This window comes from Colius striatus, chromosome 24 (assembly GCF_028858725.1).
Source record: "Colius striatus isolate bColStr4 chromosome 24, bColStr4.1.hap1, whole genome shotgun sequence".
Taxonomy (NCBI): Eukaryota; Metazoa; Chordata; class Aves; order Coliiformes; family Coliidae; genus Colius; species Colius striatus.
The window spans coordinates 4,291,454-4,310,852 of record NC_084782.1 but is presented as its reverse complement, the minus strand read 5'-3'; the positions used below and the strand labels follow the sequence as shown (position 1 = coordinate 4,310,852).

Below are 19,399 nucleotides of genomic sequence, written 5' to 3'. Positions count from 1 at the left end.
TGTGCAGTTGGCAAGCACAAAGCAGGAGGATTGCAATGGCATTTTTATGTAATAATTGAAGAGTTGCAGCAAGAGGATATTTATCTCAGAATCACTCTTCAAAGCAAGGTGACCTGACACAAACAGCTCCCTGCATGCACGCCACAGGAGATGCTGCTGGGGCAGGGAGCTGAGCAGAAACTTTGCTCACATCCATACAGGATGAGCTACTTTATTGAAAACAAACAAAGTGGCAGGAACAATTTCCTTTCTCTCATCAGAAAATTCCTTTTCCAGTACCTAGCCCCATTCCAGTTCTTAGCTGGCCAGGCAATACTCTTGACAGTTTACCTTCCACCACGAGGTGCATGTGTGCAGCACATTTGGTGGAGCTGACTCTATTTTGAGCCCATCTGCTAAATATTTAGAATGGAGTAACTTACCCTCTTTGACTTGGGAAGTATTTTGGAGCAGAAATGCCTGCCACTACTCCCTACTAGTGAAGCTCATATTGGAAGACTATCCTCAAGCCTTTACATCAAGCTGCTGGCATTCAGTCCAGGAAATAGGAACTGCAAAGATGTTCTAGATCGTGGTGGGCAACACCCTGGTCAGTAAATGGGATGGATTTCAGAAAACACCAAATGGCAGTTGTAAAAATAAAGCTGTGCTGCATGAGCAGCCAGCCAAGCCAGGAGCAGCAATGAAGGTATGGGAGGCTTGTCCAACTCCCTTTAACCATGTATGCAGCTAAGATAAAGTCAGCAAGGGAGCACAGCAAGGGAGGAACAGCCAGGCAGGAACTCGGGACACTTGAGATAGACTCTTTAGGGGTACAAAGTCTCTGTGACTTCATACCACTATGTGAAACCACTTTTTGCAAGAATCAACCCAGATGGGTGACAAAAGACCCACAGCAGAGCAGCATCTGCCCATAGGGCACAGCAGCTGAATCTCCACTTTGCTTGGCAAGGTTTTCAGTGAGCCAGATGCTTCCTGGACTCACTTTGTAATGCCTCAAAAAAAATCCAACCAAACCAACTTTACAGTTAAGAGAGATCCTCTTCCTTCCAGAAGTCTTCAGGATGACTTGACAGCCAAATGTCTGCAGAGAGCTTGAATTAGATAAGCTTTGCCTGGGGCAACATAACAGACAAAAATGCTTCTAATGTTTGCAAGCTGAGACATTTCTTATCTTTGCTCCATAACCCTGAATTCTTTAAAGCAAACAACAGAAGATTTCATTCTTGGGGATAAATGAGGAGGAGACTAGAAGTTTGCCAGCTGTCCTGTCTTATTAGCTTAGAAAACAGGGAGAAGTGGCATATTGGCCTGAGTGAATGCAGGAATGTCAGATACTTTTAGTTCCAAGTCCTGACTGCCTTTGGCCTGGGACAAGTGACCTGGTATCACTGTCCTACATCTGTGAGATGGAACTCCAGCAGCTATGGGCATCAGAATCCACACTGAACCTGGGTTATTTAAACCAAAAACATCTCTGTTCTGGAATGTTCTGGTATTTTTTAACTTAAATGGGCCTGACTTTGCTAAGTCTGGTCTGAATTTACAGAAGAGGCTCTTTTCAGCTTAGTTCAAAGAGCTCAGGGCTCAAGGTGCCACGTTTGTGAAGACCCTCAAGATCCAAAAGTGTTCATAATATCACAAACCATCACAGAGTCAGTGTTGGCTGTGAAGAGAGACCTTTCCTCCTCTTTCATAGGGTAAAAAGCACCCAGCACTAGCAGGAAGCACAACAGCAAGAGTCAGGCACTGGGCTTGCTGAGGCCAACTGCAGCCAGAATTTTGAGTGCAGGATGAGCTCTCTGGCTCTGCTGTAACAAAAGCTGCTTAAAGGCTGCAGCCTTTCCCAGACTGCCTGCAGAGCTGCTGCAGTGCTGCAGTGGCCCCTCTCATCAGCAGTGCTCTCCACATTGGCTGTTCAATACATTGCAATATTTTAAAACTGGACAAGTATTTCTACAAGAAGGCAGGGGAAAAAAAAAGGGGAATCATGCCTGGGAAATGTCACTCAACTTAATGAAAAGGCACAGATTTATCTTCCTTAGTTCCAGGCTGATGAGCAGGGTGCACTGTGGCTTACATGCTCCTTCACCCATCCCTGGTTCCACAGCATGGATACAGTAAAACCACAAATTAATCCCAGCTGCACATTAGCAAATGACATTGCAGATGGCTATGGAGCTGTCAGAACTGTGAGAGGAAAACTCAAACTGAGTGAGGCAATGTTTTCCTAAATCTGGCACTTGACTTCTCCCTGAGTCTCTAGGAGTAAAGGATTTGCCTTCCACACATCCAATGCTCATCAACAGAAGAGGAGAATATGCACACTAATTTCTTTCTCCTCTTTCAGAGAGGAGTTAAGAGTCCCTTTGACCTCCAATGTCCTTTCCCACTTCAGATGTTTGATGGCCCCAGGTATGAACTGCTTTGCAAGCAGTAATGAGTTATTTTCCTCACCTTCCAACCCACCTTCCTAAAGGATCCAGGATTAAATGCAGAGCATTCACCTGCTGAAGCCGTGAGCTCCACGCACTGGATCAGACCTACCCCAGGTGAAATTCTACCCATTTCAGCATGGGTGTAACTACTTATTTTGACCCATAACCAATTCAACTTAGAGAACTGTGTGACTCTCTAACTCCCTGCTTTCCCATCTCCCTCCTGCAAAGGCTGGCCAAGTCCCAAGTATACTGCCCTGAATGTTATATCCTTGGCCTAAATTAAACTGCTTTCAGATCAGAAATGCAAGGACAGCTGCATAGCTTGCCTTAGATTTTGCTTGTGAAAGTTGGATGCTTCAATAATCAAGGAATTAGCCCAGGGCTGGGTAGAACCAGCTTGAGCTCAATCTTCCTGTTAAGGTGGACTTTTTAATTCTATCTCCTCCTCAAAAACTTTATCCTAAACCTCAAAAATGTGACTGCCAGGAACTCCATCCCAGACAACAGATTTCAGTGAGAAGCTTTTATTTTGATGAACCTGCATTTGGTCAAGAGATACAGACTTTGTTATCAGCAAAAACTGGTAGGGTGAAGAAAACCCTTTCCCCAGCACCCATCCAACAGGGCACCTTAATTTCCCTTCCTAAAGGTGGGAAATCCTGGACACTCAGCAAACTCCAGAAGCTGATTAACCCATGTCATTTAATATTTGCAACTAGTTTACTGCAGGTACCAAACAGCAAAAAATACAGCAACTCAGAATGCAATGCTGCAAACTGAAGAAGCAGGGAGATAAAACAATTAGTAACCCCAAGAGCAAGACAAGACATTTCAGACTGGCTGCAGAGACATCTCGTGCATAAAGGCTGAGAAAATTGAGTCGCTGTGGAAGTCTGAGCTATTAAAAGGAGGAAAGAGCAAGCAGGGTGGAAATGTTGCAATACTGCAGGGGAGAGAGAAAGTTGAGATCTTGAGACAGCCCTAAATGCTGTGGGGTTTTGTTTGTGAAGTTTCAGTGTGTGATTTCATACACCACTTGGGCTGCCTGGAAGCTTTCAGCAGTGTCCCTTGGCTGCTCTCCACATCCTGCTCTGCAGGGTGGTGGCTCAGACCAGTCACAGCCCTACCTGGAACCAAGATTTGAATACAAGAGAGAGAAGTTCAGTCAAGTTTCCAGAAGAAGAATGTAACTACAGGAAAAGGTATCAGGCTTCAACAGTGCCAAGTCCTAGAAACATGGCAAAAGGGATTTAAGGCACACCACCTATTTCACCATCACCATGTTTTTGTGTGTTAAGGCTCAAAAACCTATTTGCAGATTTAAAAATCACAGCCATCATTTCACAACTCAAAGGTGCCAACTTCTCTTTAAGAGTAACATCTAGATTTACTAGATTCACACTGTATGTGTCTGGAGTAGAGACTAAACTGATTTTAGTCAATCAGTACCAATGTAAGCTTTTAAGGATTTGAGAAACTGAAGTGGTCTTCAAATACAGAAGAAAAAAGTTGGCATTGAGAGCCTAACTCAAGCAGGCAGTCTGACATGAAAGCACACTGGAAACTCTATGCATGAGCCTATATAATAAGTTATTTAACAGCCTCGATTCAGCACTCAAAAGAAATCAGCTTATTTTGTTTTGTGGATCTAAAAATGCACCTTTACAGAGAAGATTTTGCATCTCCCAGGTACTTCCCATCAACATCACATCCAACCTTTCCTTCTCAGCTGGCAAGTATGCTGTGTGATTATAAAGGATAAGCATTACCATGACCTCCATCCCCCCTCATCTTCCCAAAGACAGTTTATCCCAGCTAAGGAGAAGGGGGGGGGGAAAACCCCTCCTACCCTTGGCCTTGCCTTGCTGACAGGAGGCTGAAAACAGGCATCCAGGAAAGAATCCCATAACTCAGGCAGTTTTAAGTCAAAACCTACATAAAACAGGATTGAGCAGGAGGGTGGCAGCTGTCCAAGGCAGCCCCAGCCATCACACTTACCTGTGTCAAGCCAACACTGTCTGCATCACTTGATCTGTTCACATTATTGCTTTTAGGAGGGAATGAGCTTTTGGTTTTCTGCTCTCTTGCATTCTGTCCATTTTTCAGTGAGTCTTCCTTTTGGTTTGAATGGCTTTCAGGAACAGGACTTTCTGCCACCAAACGCCTCAGGACTTGATCCTCCAAGAGCTCTGCTTCGCTCCGGCTGTTCCTAGATGTGCTGCCTCCCGCTCTGGCTGCAGCCTCACTGCTGACCCTTGCTGCTATATCCCTTTTCAGGAGTTTTACCCTGTTACCTGCCAAGCTCTGCTGCTGGAATGACCTCCTCAGTCTTTTTTTCCTCTGGACAGGGATGCCCCAGTTTAACCACTTGTGAATCTGTGTCTTCACGTCACCTTCTGTTTGTAACTTCAAGAAGTGCTCTGTGCTTCTGGATTTCTTTAAGAACACCAAAACTGAGTCAGAAAAGCCAGTCCTGTCTGCCTGACACGTGCCAGGCACGGTGCAGTTCACCTGGATGCACATGTTTTCCACAAACCAAAAGGCATCACAGGTGGGACTCTGGCAGCAAGCAGCCTGACAGGACCCCAGAGTATGAAATCCTTCCAGAAGCTGTAAGTGGTGATCTGCCCACGATCTCAAACGGCCACCAAACAGGATCTTCCCTGGCTCACATTTAGATCTGTTCCAGTTGGCATCTGAGAGAGAGAAAGGGAGATAAATGATCAAAACTCTTAAAGCAGTAGACAAGAGATTTTCATCACCATTGTGAAAATGACTTTAGGAATAATTCAGGAGAGTAAACCAGAGGGTTCTCAGAATCTATAACTGGCCTCATTAGCCAGTACTTACACAAGACTTTAAGCATCAGCCTGCATCTCCCACCAAAGGGACTACCAGTTTTTTTGATACTCAGGGAGCTAAAATCATCTACAACAAAAGAAGTGAAAACAGAACCGTTCCTGTCTCACAGAAGACTGTGAGGTACAGCCTCAACAGTGAGGCTGAGGTTACACAGCAAGTTAAGAGCCAGAAATTAAACTCAGGAATCCCAAGTGCAGTTTCTAACCAGCAAAGAGCATTGTCTCTCTGCCCATGGTTTGCCTTGAAGGAGCACTCTGGAAACAGTGGCACTGGCTTGGTTCACAGTACACAGGCTCTTCCATGCTGAGTTTTGAATCACTCAGTCACTTATTTTGACTGAAATTGCTCCACTTCAGAGGTTGTTACATCTTCTAGAACAGAGGTCTGCAAGACTTATCCTCCCCATCCACTCCACTGCAGTGCCTTCTGCAACAGAAATTGTGTCAGACGTGTTCTTTTTCAAGAGCTGAGTAACTTCAGATCTCAGATCAGAACTAAAGCAGCAACTGCTTTGCATATGGATTTTCTTCTTCTTCTTCACATGAAAAATTAGACTACTTGCAAGGATCAATGGATTAAAGGCTTCCAAAATTCAGAGCTCTGAAGATTAAGGACCCCCTAAAAATAGACTAATGACCTATGGGACTGTTACAGTGTGCTGTGTTCAGCATCCAAGAGATAATAGGTCACTGGAAGATTACTTCACAAACTATGTGTCTGGACTCTGAGTAGTGCAGCTGGAGAATGTGCTTCAGATCTGGCTTCCTGCTTGTTGAGAGTGGGGTTCTTGAACACAACACAAAAAGTAAGCTTTCTACTCCCCTGAAATAAAGAAGTCTGAATTTAAATTATAACACCCTGATCCCCATTTGCTGACAGCAAGAAAGGAATTCACATCACCAAGAGAAGTTTGTTTTTCAGATACCATAAAACAAGATGCAAAAGTGTTATTTATAACTTCTTGTGAAGCCAGCTCAGCAAAGGCAATTTGAAGACAAGGCTCCAGAGAGTCAACAGCAACAGCAAGAAAACTCATCTGAAATCTGTAACCAAGTCACAGGGCACCAGAACTCCCTGTGGGTGTCTGAACCCACAGCTGTGCAGAGGTGGGGAAGCTCTTCACTCAAGCAACGTCCAACTGCAACATGCCAGTGAAACCTTGCATATGTTCAAGAGAGAGAAGTTGACATCAGCAGCTTTAAAATCATCACCATCCTTGTCATGCTTCATCAACACACAGCACTTCCTTGGAGAGCAAGCAGACAGGCAGCCTGGCTGCCTGGGGCAAGAGTTGACCTCATTCCACAGTGCTTGGACTGACAGTGCCTGACAGGGCTGTGCTCAGGCAGGGACAGGCACCTGGCACTAACCTGAGAGGCCTGGAATGAGGAGAGAGGATGGGAGTGCATATACACACAAAAAGTGTGTGGATGAACACACACACACACTCTAGACTTAGAGAAACAAGTAACAAAGGGAGGAATAACACTACTGCTGTGAATTTCCAGAGGAAATTCTCTCTTCAGACTCAGTTTAGTCTAGAAAACAAGATCAAATAACACTCTCTGTTAAAGGTGAAGCACTGTCTCTAATAAAGCCTGTGCAAAAAGGAAATGTGCTTCTTCCCACATCCTTTGAATCCCTCCCCTCCTCCTCAAGCAGTGCTCAACCACCCCCCCCCCCCCCTCCAGATGTCAGCCCTGGCTCAACAGGGCTTAGAACAGGGGCACAAACAGAATAGAGGATGTTTAAGAGAAAAGTCTTCCCAGAGCAGATGTCTCTTGTGAAAAATCACCATGTAACCAAAGTATTATATTTATTCATCTGAACCTGAACACCCATTAACATCTCCCAGGTATGCCAGAGCCATGAGTTAACCCAGATGGCACAACACTACCATGCTGTGAGCATTCTGCTGCTCATTGAACTCACTGCTAAACCAAGATGGAGGGATTTGGACTCTATTTTGGTTAGATTTCATTTCCAGAACTCTGCTAATTAACCATGGTTAATTGAAATTAGCTAATATGGTTTCTAAACTGCTGTAGATGGATAGTTTAAAACTCTGTTAGTTAACTCTCTTAGTAAGGACAGAAGGGAACAGGCAACTCACAGCACACCAGCCCTGTATTCTAGATGTAGATTTTCCCCAGAACCATGCTGATGTTCACCTAAGCAAGTCCCATGGTCTTTGGTGGGCATTATGCATTCAGACAACTCTTAGATACCATGGCAGAAAGAAGAGCTCAGTTTATACCCTTGGTTCCCATCTCTGGAAAGATTTGCTGCCAGGAAAATCCACCCAGCTCAGCACACTACCAGTCACAAGACACAGAGTGGGTGTGCTTAGTCACTTGTTCATGTTTTTGTCATATCTTTTAGTTCCTTAGTGTACAAAACCCACTTCTCAGGAACTTGGGAGTCCCTGCCCTGGTCCTGCAGCTCCCAGCTCTGCTGAACAGCAGGGGAATGGAAGGGGCAAGAGCAGTTTCTATTAATAAAGATCAGGTTCACAGACTTGCTCAGGCAGTTAATCCCTCCTGATATCAGATTAATGATTAAAGACTTGATCTCTGTGGACTTTTTAAACCTGCCACACGTAACCAGTTATGTCAACACAGCTCCCTTACGTAACGGCGCGTGACCACGCTGATGTCCCGGCAGCTGTAACCCTCCCTCACTTGAACCAACTGCTGCCTCAGTGACACCAAACAAAAACTCTGCAATGGAAAATAAGTGTCTGCTTCTGGGTAACTACATCACATGTATTTATTTCCACACATGCATCAGCCTTCATGGTATTAACTCTCTCAAACAGACCCAGCCCTCAGTGGAGCACCCTCTAAGACAGACACAGGGCTTGCAGCTCCAGCTCTAGATTGCCAAGATCTTACTGAAGGCAAGAAATGCCACACAGGATGTTCAGTCTGCAAGGAAACACACGACCCACCTGACCCACCATCCAAACACACAGTCCTGAGACCCCTTGGCTAAGGCCAGGAATGCAAATACGTCTTTCCAGGCTCTAAATTAGCCAATTAAGCTCACACAGTTTATTGGCTTAATCAAATCTGTCACTCAGCAGCCAGGAAGGCCCAGTGAAACAATAGAGATGCTGCAGCAGCCCAGACAACATGTTCATGTAACCCAGAAACACAGCAAAACAACTCCCTTTTCAAGTCTTGCTACACTGAAGGTATTGCAACCCTCCAGCAAAAAGCAAGCTGCTGGCAGATGTCACACAGCTTGGTAAATGCTGAGCTCACCCCTGCTTCAAACCTGTAATTCGCTGCAAATTGGACAAGGAGGGGAATAAAGGCACCCAAGAAACTTTCTCCACTAAGATCTGGTGAATGCTATGTGCACACACAGGGAAAATACCAGCTCCCAGTGAAGACGTGGCCTCAAAACACTCAGAGGAACTGAAGTATTTCTACTTAATGGCAGAATTGAACTTCAAAAACAAAGCACAGTATCCATCAGGTGGAAACTTCCACAGAAGCTCAAAACTCTGTTATTTACCTGCAGCAGGAGGTTGGTTGAACAAGAGAGTGAAAAAAAACCAAGCATAGGCAAACACAGCTTATTGACATACTGGGTTTGGGGAGTGTTAAACATGGGAGAGCTGGAAAAAAGTGCTCCTGCCTTCCCAACTTGCTCTGAGTATTGGAGATTAGAACTTGTTTCCTTCTGAAAAGAAAGGTTCTCAGCTCAGAGAAAGCTCTCTCAGATCCAGGCAAGTGCTGAAAGCCAGCACCACCTGTGGAGATGCACAACAGCAGCTGTGGGACAGACAGACCCACTTGGTTACTCAAAAGTGAAGCTGGTTGTCAGAGCAATGCAGCCTTACAGCCCCCCTTCACACCCCACATCTCTCCAACCCTTCTGACAGCTCAGTAACTATTAAGGGTGGTTTTGTTTGGTTTTTAAAGCAGCTACAACATCCAGTGGCAAAGAGTTTCACTCTCCTCTGAGAATATTTTAAAGGAGAGGGATAAATAGCATTAAAAAAATACAGACACAGTCCCACAGAGACCAGAAGAGTCACCTGCTGAGGAGCACAAGGCACACAGGCAAGCACACAGGTAGAACAGCTGCAGACTTCTCAGCTCCCTTGCAGGTTTTCCCAGGCAGTGTCGTGACAGGAATCGGGTGCTAATGCTGAACTTTGCTTCCAATCTCTTCTCCATGGCCTTTGTGGACAGCAGCAGGGTTCTAGAAACATATTAAGATATGAGACACAACACCTTCCCTGGCAATGATATCCATATGCTCTTGCACAGATTCAGTTTACATTCCTGAAGAGCACAAAGGTTTTGCAGAGGAAAAGGCAGCACTATGAGAATAACACAGGCACTGATGAACCCAGCACATCTGCCTGGTGATGTTATCACTTGCACAGTGGTACTGGCTGGTAGCAGCCAGCAACAGACAAACAACAACACAGTCATGCTGAGAAACACGGAGCTAAAGACCTGGTTTGCCCTGTATTTTGCTCTGTAAGGCAAAGATCACTTAAAGCACTGACACTCCTTCTCAGCCCTTCCAAAGCACTTTTACAGCCTCATATGTTAAATTAGCTCTAGGTGATGGGCTATGAAAACGTTGAGAAACAACTAGTATTATCTATTTTCAAAGAGTAACGAAGCCCCATTAGGCAGCAGGAGTTAAACTCACCGCTTCTACAGATCCTCAAGGCAATACGGTCACAGACCTGACTGCTTTAGTGCTCACCCCTGCTCCAGGGAGCTTCGCTCAGCTCCGGCGGCAGAGCCTGAGCCGCAGAGCCCTGACACAGACGGACACGGGGGGGAAACTCGGCGGTGGGCGACGTGAAACCGCAGCTCTTCAGCCAACAGGTCGTTACGGAAACTTGCCGCCCCCCGCCTCGCCAGCCCCTCGCTCTCACGGGGGTCTGTCCACGCGGGACGAGCAGAGCTCACGCCGCGCTCACTCGGGGCCGGGGCGTCGGCAGCGCCCAGCCGCGTCCGCCTCGCACCTGCCCGGCCGCCGGGACGCGCCGAGCGCGGCAGCCCCGGGCCCGACCCACGGCCGCCCGCAGTGCCCCCGGGGACGGGCCGGGGCGCCGCCGAGCCAGCGGCGGGTACGTACCAGGGGCGCATGGCGAGGCGAGGCGAGCTCGGCGGCCTCAGGCGGGCGGCGGCACCCGGCGCCGGGCGGGACCGGGCCTCCAGCGCGGCGGGCCGGGGGGCAGCGCGGCCTCCTGCCCCGCGGCCATGGCGCCGCCCACCCCTTCACCCGGAAGCTGAACCGCCTCTCCCCGGAACCGAGAGCGCCTCAGCGGGCGCCGTGCGGGAGGTGGCGGGGTGCGGCGCTGGCGGAGCGGGGCCGGGCCGGGCCGGGCCGCGCCCCCCCCGCAGCCAGCGGCAGAAGAGGCCGCGCAGCCACAGGTGATTTGCCCACAGGCCGCGCGGGGGAGGTGGCTTCAGGGACTGTCCAACAACGAGGCAGGTGATTGGCCGGCGGCGAGGCAGCGGCGCGGGGATTGGCTGAGAGGCGGCGCGAGGCGGCGGGCGGCCGGGCAGAAGGCGGCTGAGGGAAGGGGTCGGGCGCCGGGATCGGCGGCGCCGGGTTTTACTCCCTGTCCACAAAACCGACCTCTCGGGTCATGGCCTCGGACTCCAGAGACGCGAACCCGACGCTGAAGAGGTGCCTCGGTGTGTTGAGAGACGCGAAAAACGACAGCGAGCAGTTCGCAGCCTTGCTCCTGGTAAGGGCCCGCAGCGGGCCGGCGCCTCGGCAACGGGCAGCGGGGAGGCGAAACCCGCGGCTGCGAGCGACAGGGCCCTGGGAGCTTCGGGGACGGGTGCTTCGATGCCTTGGTGCTTCCATCAGCAAAGCAGAGGGAGCCCAGCCTCGGGTCGGGCGTGCTGAGGGTTAGTCAGCGTCTCTGTGCTCTCCCAATGCTCAGGGACAGGGCTTAGACCAAGAGTCCAGCTCTGTGGTCAGTGATTGTGGTACTTATTTTCTCCATTCAAACCTCTAGGTTTAGCAGAGCCTTTTGCTGTGCTGCACATGCTCACTCTCACCCCTTTCCTTTGCCTTATAGGTGACCAAAGCAGTCAGAGCTGGAGAAGTTGATGCCAAGACCCGTCGCCAGATCTTTGACGCGATTGGATTCACGTTTCCAAACCGTCTGCTCACCTCCAGGCAGCCCCCGGATGGCTGCCCCCAGCACACCTTCCAGGCACTGAGCCTTACTCTCTTGGCATGTTTCTGCACTGATCCAGAGTTAGCTGGTCACTCCCAGGTCCTGAACAAAATCCCAACCTTCAATGACATCCTGCTTTCCCCCTGCAGTCCAGACAGCACATCCATGGTTGATGATGTATACCAGTGCTTGAGTGCTGTCCTGGCTACTAGCAGGGGCCCCAGAGAGTTGGTGACCAAAGGGACTGTGTCTGCCTTGTGCCAGGCCTACATCAATGGCAATTATGGCTCTGACCGTGCCTTGAAGCTGCTCTTGGGGCTGTTGGCCGTAGCGGAGGTGAAGTGCTGGCAGAGAGAAGCCTCACACCTCCTGGCTGTGCTGAGCAAGCTCTCCAGTGATTTTGTCAAGACTGAAGATATCACCAAGTTTGAGCTGTGTGAGATTCTGCCTCACTTCATCCCCCTGTCACCACCCCTCACACAGGACTTGCAGGGCTGTGAGTGCCTCCACAGGCTTTACAAAGGGCTGTCTGACATCTTGGGCAGCAAACTCAGCCAGTCACAGAGAGACCCTGCCCTGAAGCTGGCTGCCTGCCTTGTGCAGGCCTGTGGGTCAGAGTGGATCCCAGCAGGGAAGGCTGGGAGCAAGTTCCTGGCCTTGCTGGTGAACTTGGCTTGTGTGGAAGTCCGCCTGACCCTGGAGGAGCCAGATCCCTTGGAGGTGGAAGGGAAAAAAGAAGTAGTAACAGCCTGCTATGTCCTTATTGAGATGGGGATCCAGGAGTGCCTGAGAGAAGAGAAACCACTGCTAGAAGAGGTGCAGAAAGTGCAGCTGATGAGGATCATGGAGGAGGCATTTGGAGCTGTAATATTCTACTTGAGACAGGTAATGCAGGGCCTTCAAACAAAAGGGCACATTTCTGTGGGCTTCTCCAGGAGGCTGGTAGCTGCTCACTGGGATGATTGACAGGTGCCCAACAGCTCATGGCCACAACTGTGGAGGGCAAAATGTACATCTTGGCCCACTGTGGTTTTGAGAGGACAGTGGCCCTAATGTGTCATTTTTATGTGCACCCTTCTTCCTGCAGGTTAAACAAGAGGATCTACAAGATCCTTTCATATTTGCTTCTGTTCGAATCCTTGGAGCCTGGATGGCAGAAGAGACATCCTGCCTCAAGCAGGAAATCTGTGAGCTCTTGCCTTTCCTCCTTCATTATGCCAAGAAGCTTTTCAAAGAGGGCAGCTCAGCTGTGAGTCTTCCCCAGCCAGAGCTGGTCAGCAGCCAGGGCTCTGCCTTACCCCAGGATGCCCTCAGGTGGGTATTTTTAAGCACAGACTTGAAACCTTTTAGCACAAACCTGCTCAAATCTTGTTCCCTTTTCCCTGCAGTGCAAATACAGTTGGCTGTAAATGCAGGGCATGGACACATGCTACTTCATATTCCATGTTTCTTTACCTTTCCAGGTTTCTGCTGCCTGGCTTTTGCCATTTAACAGCAGAGGACAGGCCCCGGGACATCCTCATCTCAGAAGGGGCACCAGCTCTGCTGTGTGAGTACTTCCTCCATCAGTGGAAGGTGTTGATCTCCAAGCCCCAGTCCCTGACACTCCTGACAAGCACTGAAATGAGTCTACAGACTATGTGTGGCATTTTCCTTAACCTGGCTGTGACTGCACCAGAGCTCATCAGGTAACAGCCACAGGAGTTTGCTTTAGAAGTGTCAGTAGGAAGGAGAAAGGTGCATTGGGAAAGAGCCTGGGCTGAAAAAGACATATTGGCCCTTCAGCACCAATTGTGTTGATTTTTGGTGCTTCATTTACAGAATCCCAGAATGGTGGGGTGGGAAGGGCCCTGCAGAGCTGCTCCAGCCCCTGCTCCAGCAGCTTCCCCTGGCTCAGGGGGCACAGGAACATGTCCAGATGGGGTTGGAAACCTGAGAAGGAGCCTCCACATCCTCCCTGGGCAGCCTGGGCCAGGGCTCCCTCACCTCAACACCAAAGGACTTTCTCCTCTTGTTCCAGCCTTGACAGTTTCAGGTGCCTCTAGCTCTGCTCAGGGAATGAGTCTCAGGATTTGCTTTCTCTCCAGGCAAGACAAATCCTTTTCCTCCTTGATGGACACGTTGCTGAAGTATCTTCCACTTCTGCTGCCCCAGAAAGATCAGCTGGTTCTGGCAGCCAATATTTGCACTCTGGGGCTGATGATGGCCAGGATCCTTGCAGGTTCTGCAGGTAAGAAGAGTTCCTTCTGGCAAAGCTGTGTGTTGCTGTGCATGGGCAGAGACCAAGGTCTGGGTGTTTGGGCTGGAAAAAGCACAGACAAGGGAAATGGATCCAGTTTCTGTCACTGGAATCAGAACTGTTTCCGTTGTTAAAGCCCTTGAAGCTGCTGCAGTCCCAGCCCTGCCCTCACCCTGCCCAGCCCAGCACTGACCCTCAGCACCTCAGCTCCACGGCTTTGGGATCCCTCCAGGGCTGGGCACTGCCCCAGCTCCCTGGGCAGCCTGGCACAGGGGTGACACCCCTCTCAGGCAAACAGTTCTGCCTCAGCTCCAACCTCAACCTCCCCTGGGGCAACTGCAGCCCATTTCCTCTTGTCCTGTCATTCGTTACTGAGACCAACCCCCAGCTCCCTGCAGCCTCCTGTCAGGGAGTGTCAGAGAGTGCTCCTGGCTCCCCTCAGCCTCCTCTTCTCCAGGCTCAACACCCCCATTCCCTCAGCCCCTCCCCAGCCCCTTGTGCTCCAGCCCCTTCCCCAGCTCTGTGCCCGGCTCTGGCCACGCTGCAGCCCCTTAGTGTCCCTGTGGCAGTGAGTGAGGGGCCCAGCACTGAGCACAGCCCTGGAGCTGCAGCCTCCCCAGGGTCCAGCACAGGGGCACAATCCTGGCCCTGCTCCTGCTGCCACCCCACTGCTGATCTCAGCAGGATGCCCTTGGCCTTCTTGCCCCCCTGGGCACACTACTGGCTCGTTTTCCATTAACACCCCCAGGTCTTTTCCTGCCAGGCAGCTTTCCAGCCCCTCTGCCCCAGCTTGGCTCATTCCCTGGGTTTGGTGTGGCCCAACCAGAACTTGGCCTTGTTGAGCCCCAAAACCCTGGAGGAACAGGGAGCATGCAAAGCACTCAGCAGGTCAAAAGGCTGAGAGCAAGAGGAGGATGATGTTCTGCTCTCCCTGCGTGTCCTGCTACAGCCAGGCCCCCTCCAAGGCTCCCTGCTTTGGCTGAGCAAGCTCTGTATCAAGCCATTTGTTTCCCTTTTTCCTCCAGTTCTTCAGGAGACACGTTCTGCCAAGGAGTTTTTCAGAGCTGCCATCCTCTTCCTCTCCCAGGCCCACACTGCCCACGCAGAGCCCGGCAGCCACAGCTCAGCCATGGCCGTGGCTCCTGCCTACACCAGCGCCTGGGCTGACATCAGGGAGCTGTGGTTCCTGGGCATGCAGGCCCTGGCTGCCTGTGTGCCCCTCCTGCCCTGGCTGCCCCAGGCTGTGCTCCAGGCACGGTGGCTGGAAGCTCTTTCCCACTTACTGACCAGTGTGGCTCCGGCCTCGGTGGATTTGGAGCTCGTGGCTGCCTTCCAGGGCGTGTTGGTGGAGCTGAGCAGAGCCAGTGAGCAGTGCCAGGCTGTCATCCTGGCCCACCATGGCATGGAGTGGGCCAACCTCCACGGCATGGCAGCTCTGGAGCAGTGTCTGGCAGAGCAGTGAAGAGCCAGAGCACCCTGGTGAGCCCAAACACCTGCACCAGAGCTGGTTTTGATGCCAGATGGATGCAAAACTCCCTGTTTCAATGACCAAACTTCAACTGGAGTGATGCAGCAGAGCTCAGAGGGATCTCCACTGTCCACAGCCTGATGTGCAGAACTGTTGCTGCCTCAGAACACTTCAACATGAACCTCCTGTCTGCATTTCTTTTTTAAAAGCCAGCCTGTTCTAGTAAAGACATTTTCTCTGGCTTTGTTTTTCCAGACTCCTGCAGAGTTGGGATTGATTTAGTTCTACCTGGGGTAGTTTCCTCCTCCCATTAACATGCTCTCCCAGTTTTGGCACAGTTACCCCCTCAGGATGTCACTGTATTTTATGTCATCATCTCTGCACAGGTTGGTAAAGTCACTTGGCACTACACACAGAAGCCTGCAGAAGGCAGCAGCAGGTTTAGCTCACCTAGAGCAGTTGGCACAGACCTGTCTCATACTGGGGTGAAGATGCACAAAAGCCCTTTCACCATCCTGCAGGACAACCCCCTGCTCACATCCATGACTGGTCCATCACCCCAAATTCACCCTTGGAAAACCTCAGCACCGCTTGCTGTTGCCTGTTCTGCCCTGTAACACACTCCCTGCAGAGGGGTTGGAGTGAAACCCCACGGTCAACGTGAGGAAATCACTTAAAGCTCTGGGTCTGCAGCCTGAGCTGCCAGTTCTGAGGTACCCGGAGCAGCCAGGACAGGGTTTGAGGGCTTGGGGAGGGGAGGAGGATGGCTCAGCCGGATCAGAGCTCTGTGCTCTGGCTGCAGCAGCTCCGGGGAGCTTTTCCACCAGGTGTCAGTCGAGGAGCTCAGTGGGAGCCGCAGCCTCGCCCGGAACCAGACTGGGCGGCTCCGAGCCTGCCCGCAAAACTCACGCTGGATGGGGCTGCGAATCCTCCGAGTGAGAGACGAGTCAAGAGAGGAGCTGCCTGGAGAGGAGGGCTGAGTGTTCTCGCTTCATACATGTTTTTATCCCGCTGCTTTATGAAGCAAACACTCACCAGAGAGGAGGTGTCTGCTGCTGCTCAGGAGGAGTCTCTGATGTTTCCAGCTCAGCCCCGAGAGCTTAATGCAAGTTGGGACAAAGATGGGTGCTCCCAGAAGACAGTGACGTGAGTCAAAGAGGCAAATGAGCCTCCTGGCCTCAGAAAAGGCAGAACTTGGCTGGAGTGTGGGCTGGGAGAGCTTCCCCCTCCTGCCAAGAACACCTCACCACAGGGAACCAGCAGGGCCTTGGGAGAGGCAGAAACACATTTCACATTGTGAGAAAAAAACCCACCCCAACCTCCCAATGTTTACCTGCTTCTGTACCCAGCCCTGGGTGCTCTTCTGCTCCTGGGCAAAGGATGCAGGCTCCCCTGCAGAGATCCACACTGCATGAGAGGAAGGTGCTCACTGGGTTGGCAGTGCTGCCTTGGGCCTCCTTCATCCCTCTGGGCAGTGGTAGAAACTTCCCTGATACCTGACTGGAGACCCAGACTGGGCTCACAGAACCCTGCCCAAGACCAGGGCAGGCCTAGACCTTGGAAGCCTCTCGCTGCTGGCTCTTAATTTCAAGGTGGGCTACCTGGGAGCAAGCCAGGAGGCCACCAATTTATCCTTCACCACACCCTGGGGATTTGGCCAGCAGCAGGTGCCTGCAGAGGAGCACCTGCCCCTCATTCTCACTCCTTGCTGGGACGTCCCATCAGGTGTGAGAAGGCCCATCCATGTCCTGCCAGAGCTGGATCCTCCCAAAGACCCTGATGGCTCATCATACACTTGGTTCTTTGCACAACACAAAGCTCATTCCTCTCCACTGAGGATGGTGTGAGACACCTGGCTCTGACAATGGGGAGCACAACATGTTCAGGAGGGGAGAGCACCAGAGCTGGTGAAGGCCTCTTGCCATGCAAGGGGCTCCACTGGCTCTGCTTGTGCCAGCCTGCAGGCCCTGGCATGCCCAGAATGCTCAACCCAGCACGAGGGAGGTGATGTCCAAACAGCCTCCTGGGCCTCTCTGAGCTTTATGAGCCCAAGTGCAGGTTGTGCCACTGGCACGTGGCATCCTTGGCATCAGCCCTGGAGTGCCAGCAAGGTGGGTGATGGCTTCACCTGCCATCCCCTGCCATCCACAGTGACTTCAGCCAGCAACACCCAGAGCAAAGCCAGAGCTTTATCTCCCAGTGCATTTGCAACAGCAGGGTGAGCTCTCCAGGAACAAGATCATCGTTCACCAAGGCTTGGACAAGCTGGAGATGACCCCAGAGGAGCAGATGCACCTTCTGTTTTGCTTTAACAGCTTAAAAGTCACGATGCAACCCCAACTATGGCATCCATTGCCTTCCAGTGTTGATTTGTATCACCCCAAAAGCACTGGCACTAAAATGAAGTATTCCATGAGGCTGTTATTTGCCTGCTGTGCTGCAGGGACTGAGTGAAGCCCCCTCCTACACATCTCTTGCCACGAGGAGCAGCAGAGGTGGTGGGAGTGGGAGGCTTGAGCAGCAAGAGGGGCTGCCCCATTCCCTGCCCACTCCTCGTCCTTCATCCCAAAGAGCTGCCTGGCTCTCCAAGCCCATAGCAAGGAGCTTCCTTCCCCACTTGGATTCCTGGGGAGGGGGTGTGGGATATGATATGAACAGCTCACATCACTCTGAGGTGTTGATGGGAGCCCAGCTTCTGTAAAAGAACCAGTTCATCTTTTGTTTCCATGCCCTTACCACCCTGCTCAGCAGGGATTTTCACTGCTGACCCCCAAAAGCAGAGGTTGCTGCCTCAAGCCCCTTGTGTGCACCTGGAAAAGCCAACACACACATTGATCTCCCTGGGAAGGGACACTTGGAACTTTTGTTACCAAACCAGTTTTTCAGAGATTTCTGGCTTGGGTACAAGTGGTCCCTGGGGCAGACACCTGTCCCAGACCAGCAGCCACCCCTCCTCACAGCTGTGGGCTGAGGGGCAGCTCTCACCTGGAGGACCTCAGCATAGTCATGTCTCTCTGTTAGCAGACACAAAGGATGTTTTGGCAAAGCCAAACGTGAGCAGAGCTGGATGTGCACGTGGTCCTTCATCTGGGAGGCTAAAGCGAAGGCAGTGGAGAGCTGCCTTGTGTTCAGGTGACCCCCAGCAATCATTCTGGTCTTGCTGAACCAGCAACAGAAGCAGGTGGCTGCTGGTGTGTGCAGCTCCCAGTGTGACAGACCTGGGATCTCACTGAAGGTTGAAGAAAATACCAGTTGTTTTTTGCCACTGGTGGTTTACCAGCTGGCTCCTGCTCATGGGTTTAGTTTGTCCTCATCACTAAGTGGGTGAAAACCCTCTTAGCAAAGCTGTCCAGAGGGGATGAAGCAGTGAGAGACTCAGGTAGGGCTCAGCATCTTGTAAGGACCATTTGAGTGCTTGCAGGGCTCTGAGTGTGCTACTGAGCAGGACCCAAGGGCTGGGAAGGTGCTGCTTGTGCTCCCAATGGAGAGAGTGCCAGGGTGGAGGAGCTGCTGGGGGCTGCACAAAGCCCAGAGGACAGGAGCAGTCAGAGCTCACCTGTGGCAGGGACACACAGGGCCCCCAGCAGCAGTCACAGGTCAGATCCCTTGTCCCCTTCCTGGGCACCATTGGGCTGGGGAGTTGAGACCCTCCTGGCAGCCCCACAGCCCCACCAGGCTCAGGCTGCCCCAACCCCAGCCCATTGCCACAAGCTGTAGTTGCCTGGCACGTTTGGTGGCACCTTTACCTTTTGTTTTTCCTTCCCTTTGTCTGTCAGAAGTTGCAGATTTCCTCTGCTGCCACATTTTTGGGCAGAAACACAGCTTCCCTGCGAGCTGCTGCCGGGGAGCAGCCTGTGCACAGCCCACATCCCCTGCACAGGATGGCTCACGGCCCTTCCTGCCTGCATTTGGAACACTTTCACCTCTTTCACATGAATATAAAGACTCCACATTACATGGACCAGACCAGGGATGTTAAGAATGAACTGGAACACAACTGCAAAATACAGCATGTCCAATCCAATTTTTTCCTAGCAAATGAAACAGATCTGGTGGAACAGAAATACAGAACTTGGAGGAGCAACGTCCTTGAACAGCATTTGAGGGGGATGAAGAGATCTGAATAGATCAGCCCTTTACACACCCTTTACACATCCTTCCTCCTTCCCTTAAAAAGCCACCTTTAATAGAAATAAATTGGAGTAAATGATCAGCCC

General features: G+C 51.1%; 2 protein-coding genes across 5 annotated transcripts in view; one reads left to right on the top strand and one right to left on the bottom strand.

Annotated features, from left to right (window-relative positions):
- Positions 1-10,715, bottom strand: part of KIAA0319L (KIAA0319 like) — a 31,514-nt gene extending 20,799 nt beyond the window's left edge. For 2 of the 4 annotated variants that reach the window (XR_009820372.1, XM_062014753.1), the window contains exons 1-3: positions 9,981-10,121; positions 9,352-9,518; positions 4,440-5,137 (exon numbers count right to left, since the gene is read on the bottom strand). Coding sequence is in view for 3 of the 4 variants with exons in the window: in XM_062014753.1 (XP_061870737.1) it covers positions 4,440-5,137; positions 9,352-9,493 (840 nt within the window). In the remaining variant the exon portion in view is untranslated. Of the gene's footprint in view, positions 1-4,439; positions 5,138-9,351; positions 9,519-9,980; positions 10,334-10,415 lie in introns of those variants that run through there. The other 2 variants (XM_062014754.1, XM_062014755.1) reach the window with 2 other exon arrangements.
- An 85-nt stretch (positions 10,716-10,800) lies between these two features.
- NCDN (neurochondrin) lies at positions 10,801-15,423 on the top strand. Its single transcript, XM_062014756.1, has 6 exons — positions 10,801-11,034; positions 11,374-12,360; positions 12,563-12,789; positions 12,939-13,163; positions 13,563-13,705; positions 14,740-15,423. Exons 1-6 carry the CDS (start codon positions 10,933-10,935, stop codon positions 15,174-15,176), a joined length of 2,121 nt encoding a protein of 706 aa, XP_061870740.1. The 5' UTR covers positions 10,801-10,932; the 3' UTR covers positions 15,177-15,423.
- Positions 15,424-19,399: the final 3,976 nt, after the last annotated feature.

Excerpts from the sequence above, each read along its gene's own strand:
- NCDN (XM_062014756.1), top strand. The coding sequence starts at position 10,933 with ATGGCCTCGGACTCCAGAGACGCGAACCCGACGCTGAAGAGGTGCCTC. Across the intron at positions 12,790-12,938 it reads TTACCCCAGGATGCCCTCAG|GTTTCTGCTGCCTGGCTTTT; the intron begins GTGGGTATTTTT and ends TTACCTTTCCAG. Across the intron at positions 13,706-14,739 it reads GATCCTTGCAGGTTCTGCAG|TTCTTCAGGAGACACGTTCT; the intron begins GTAAGAAGAGTT and ends TTTTTCCTCCAG.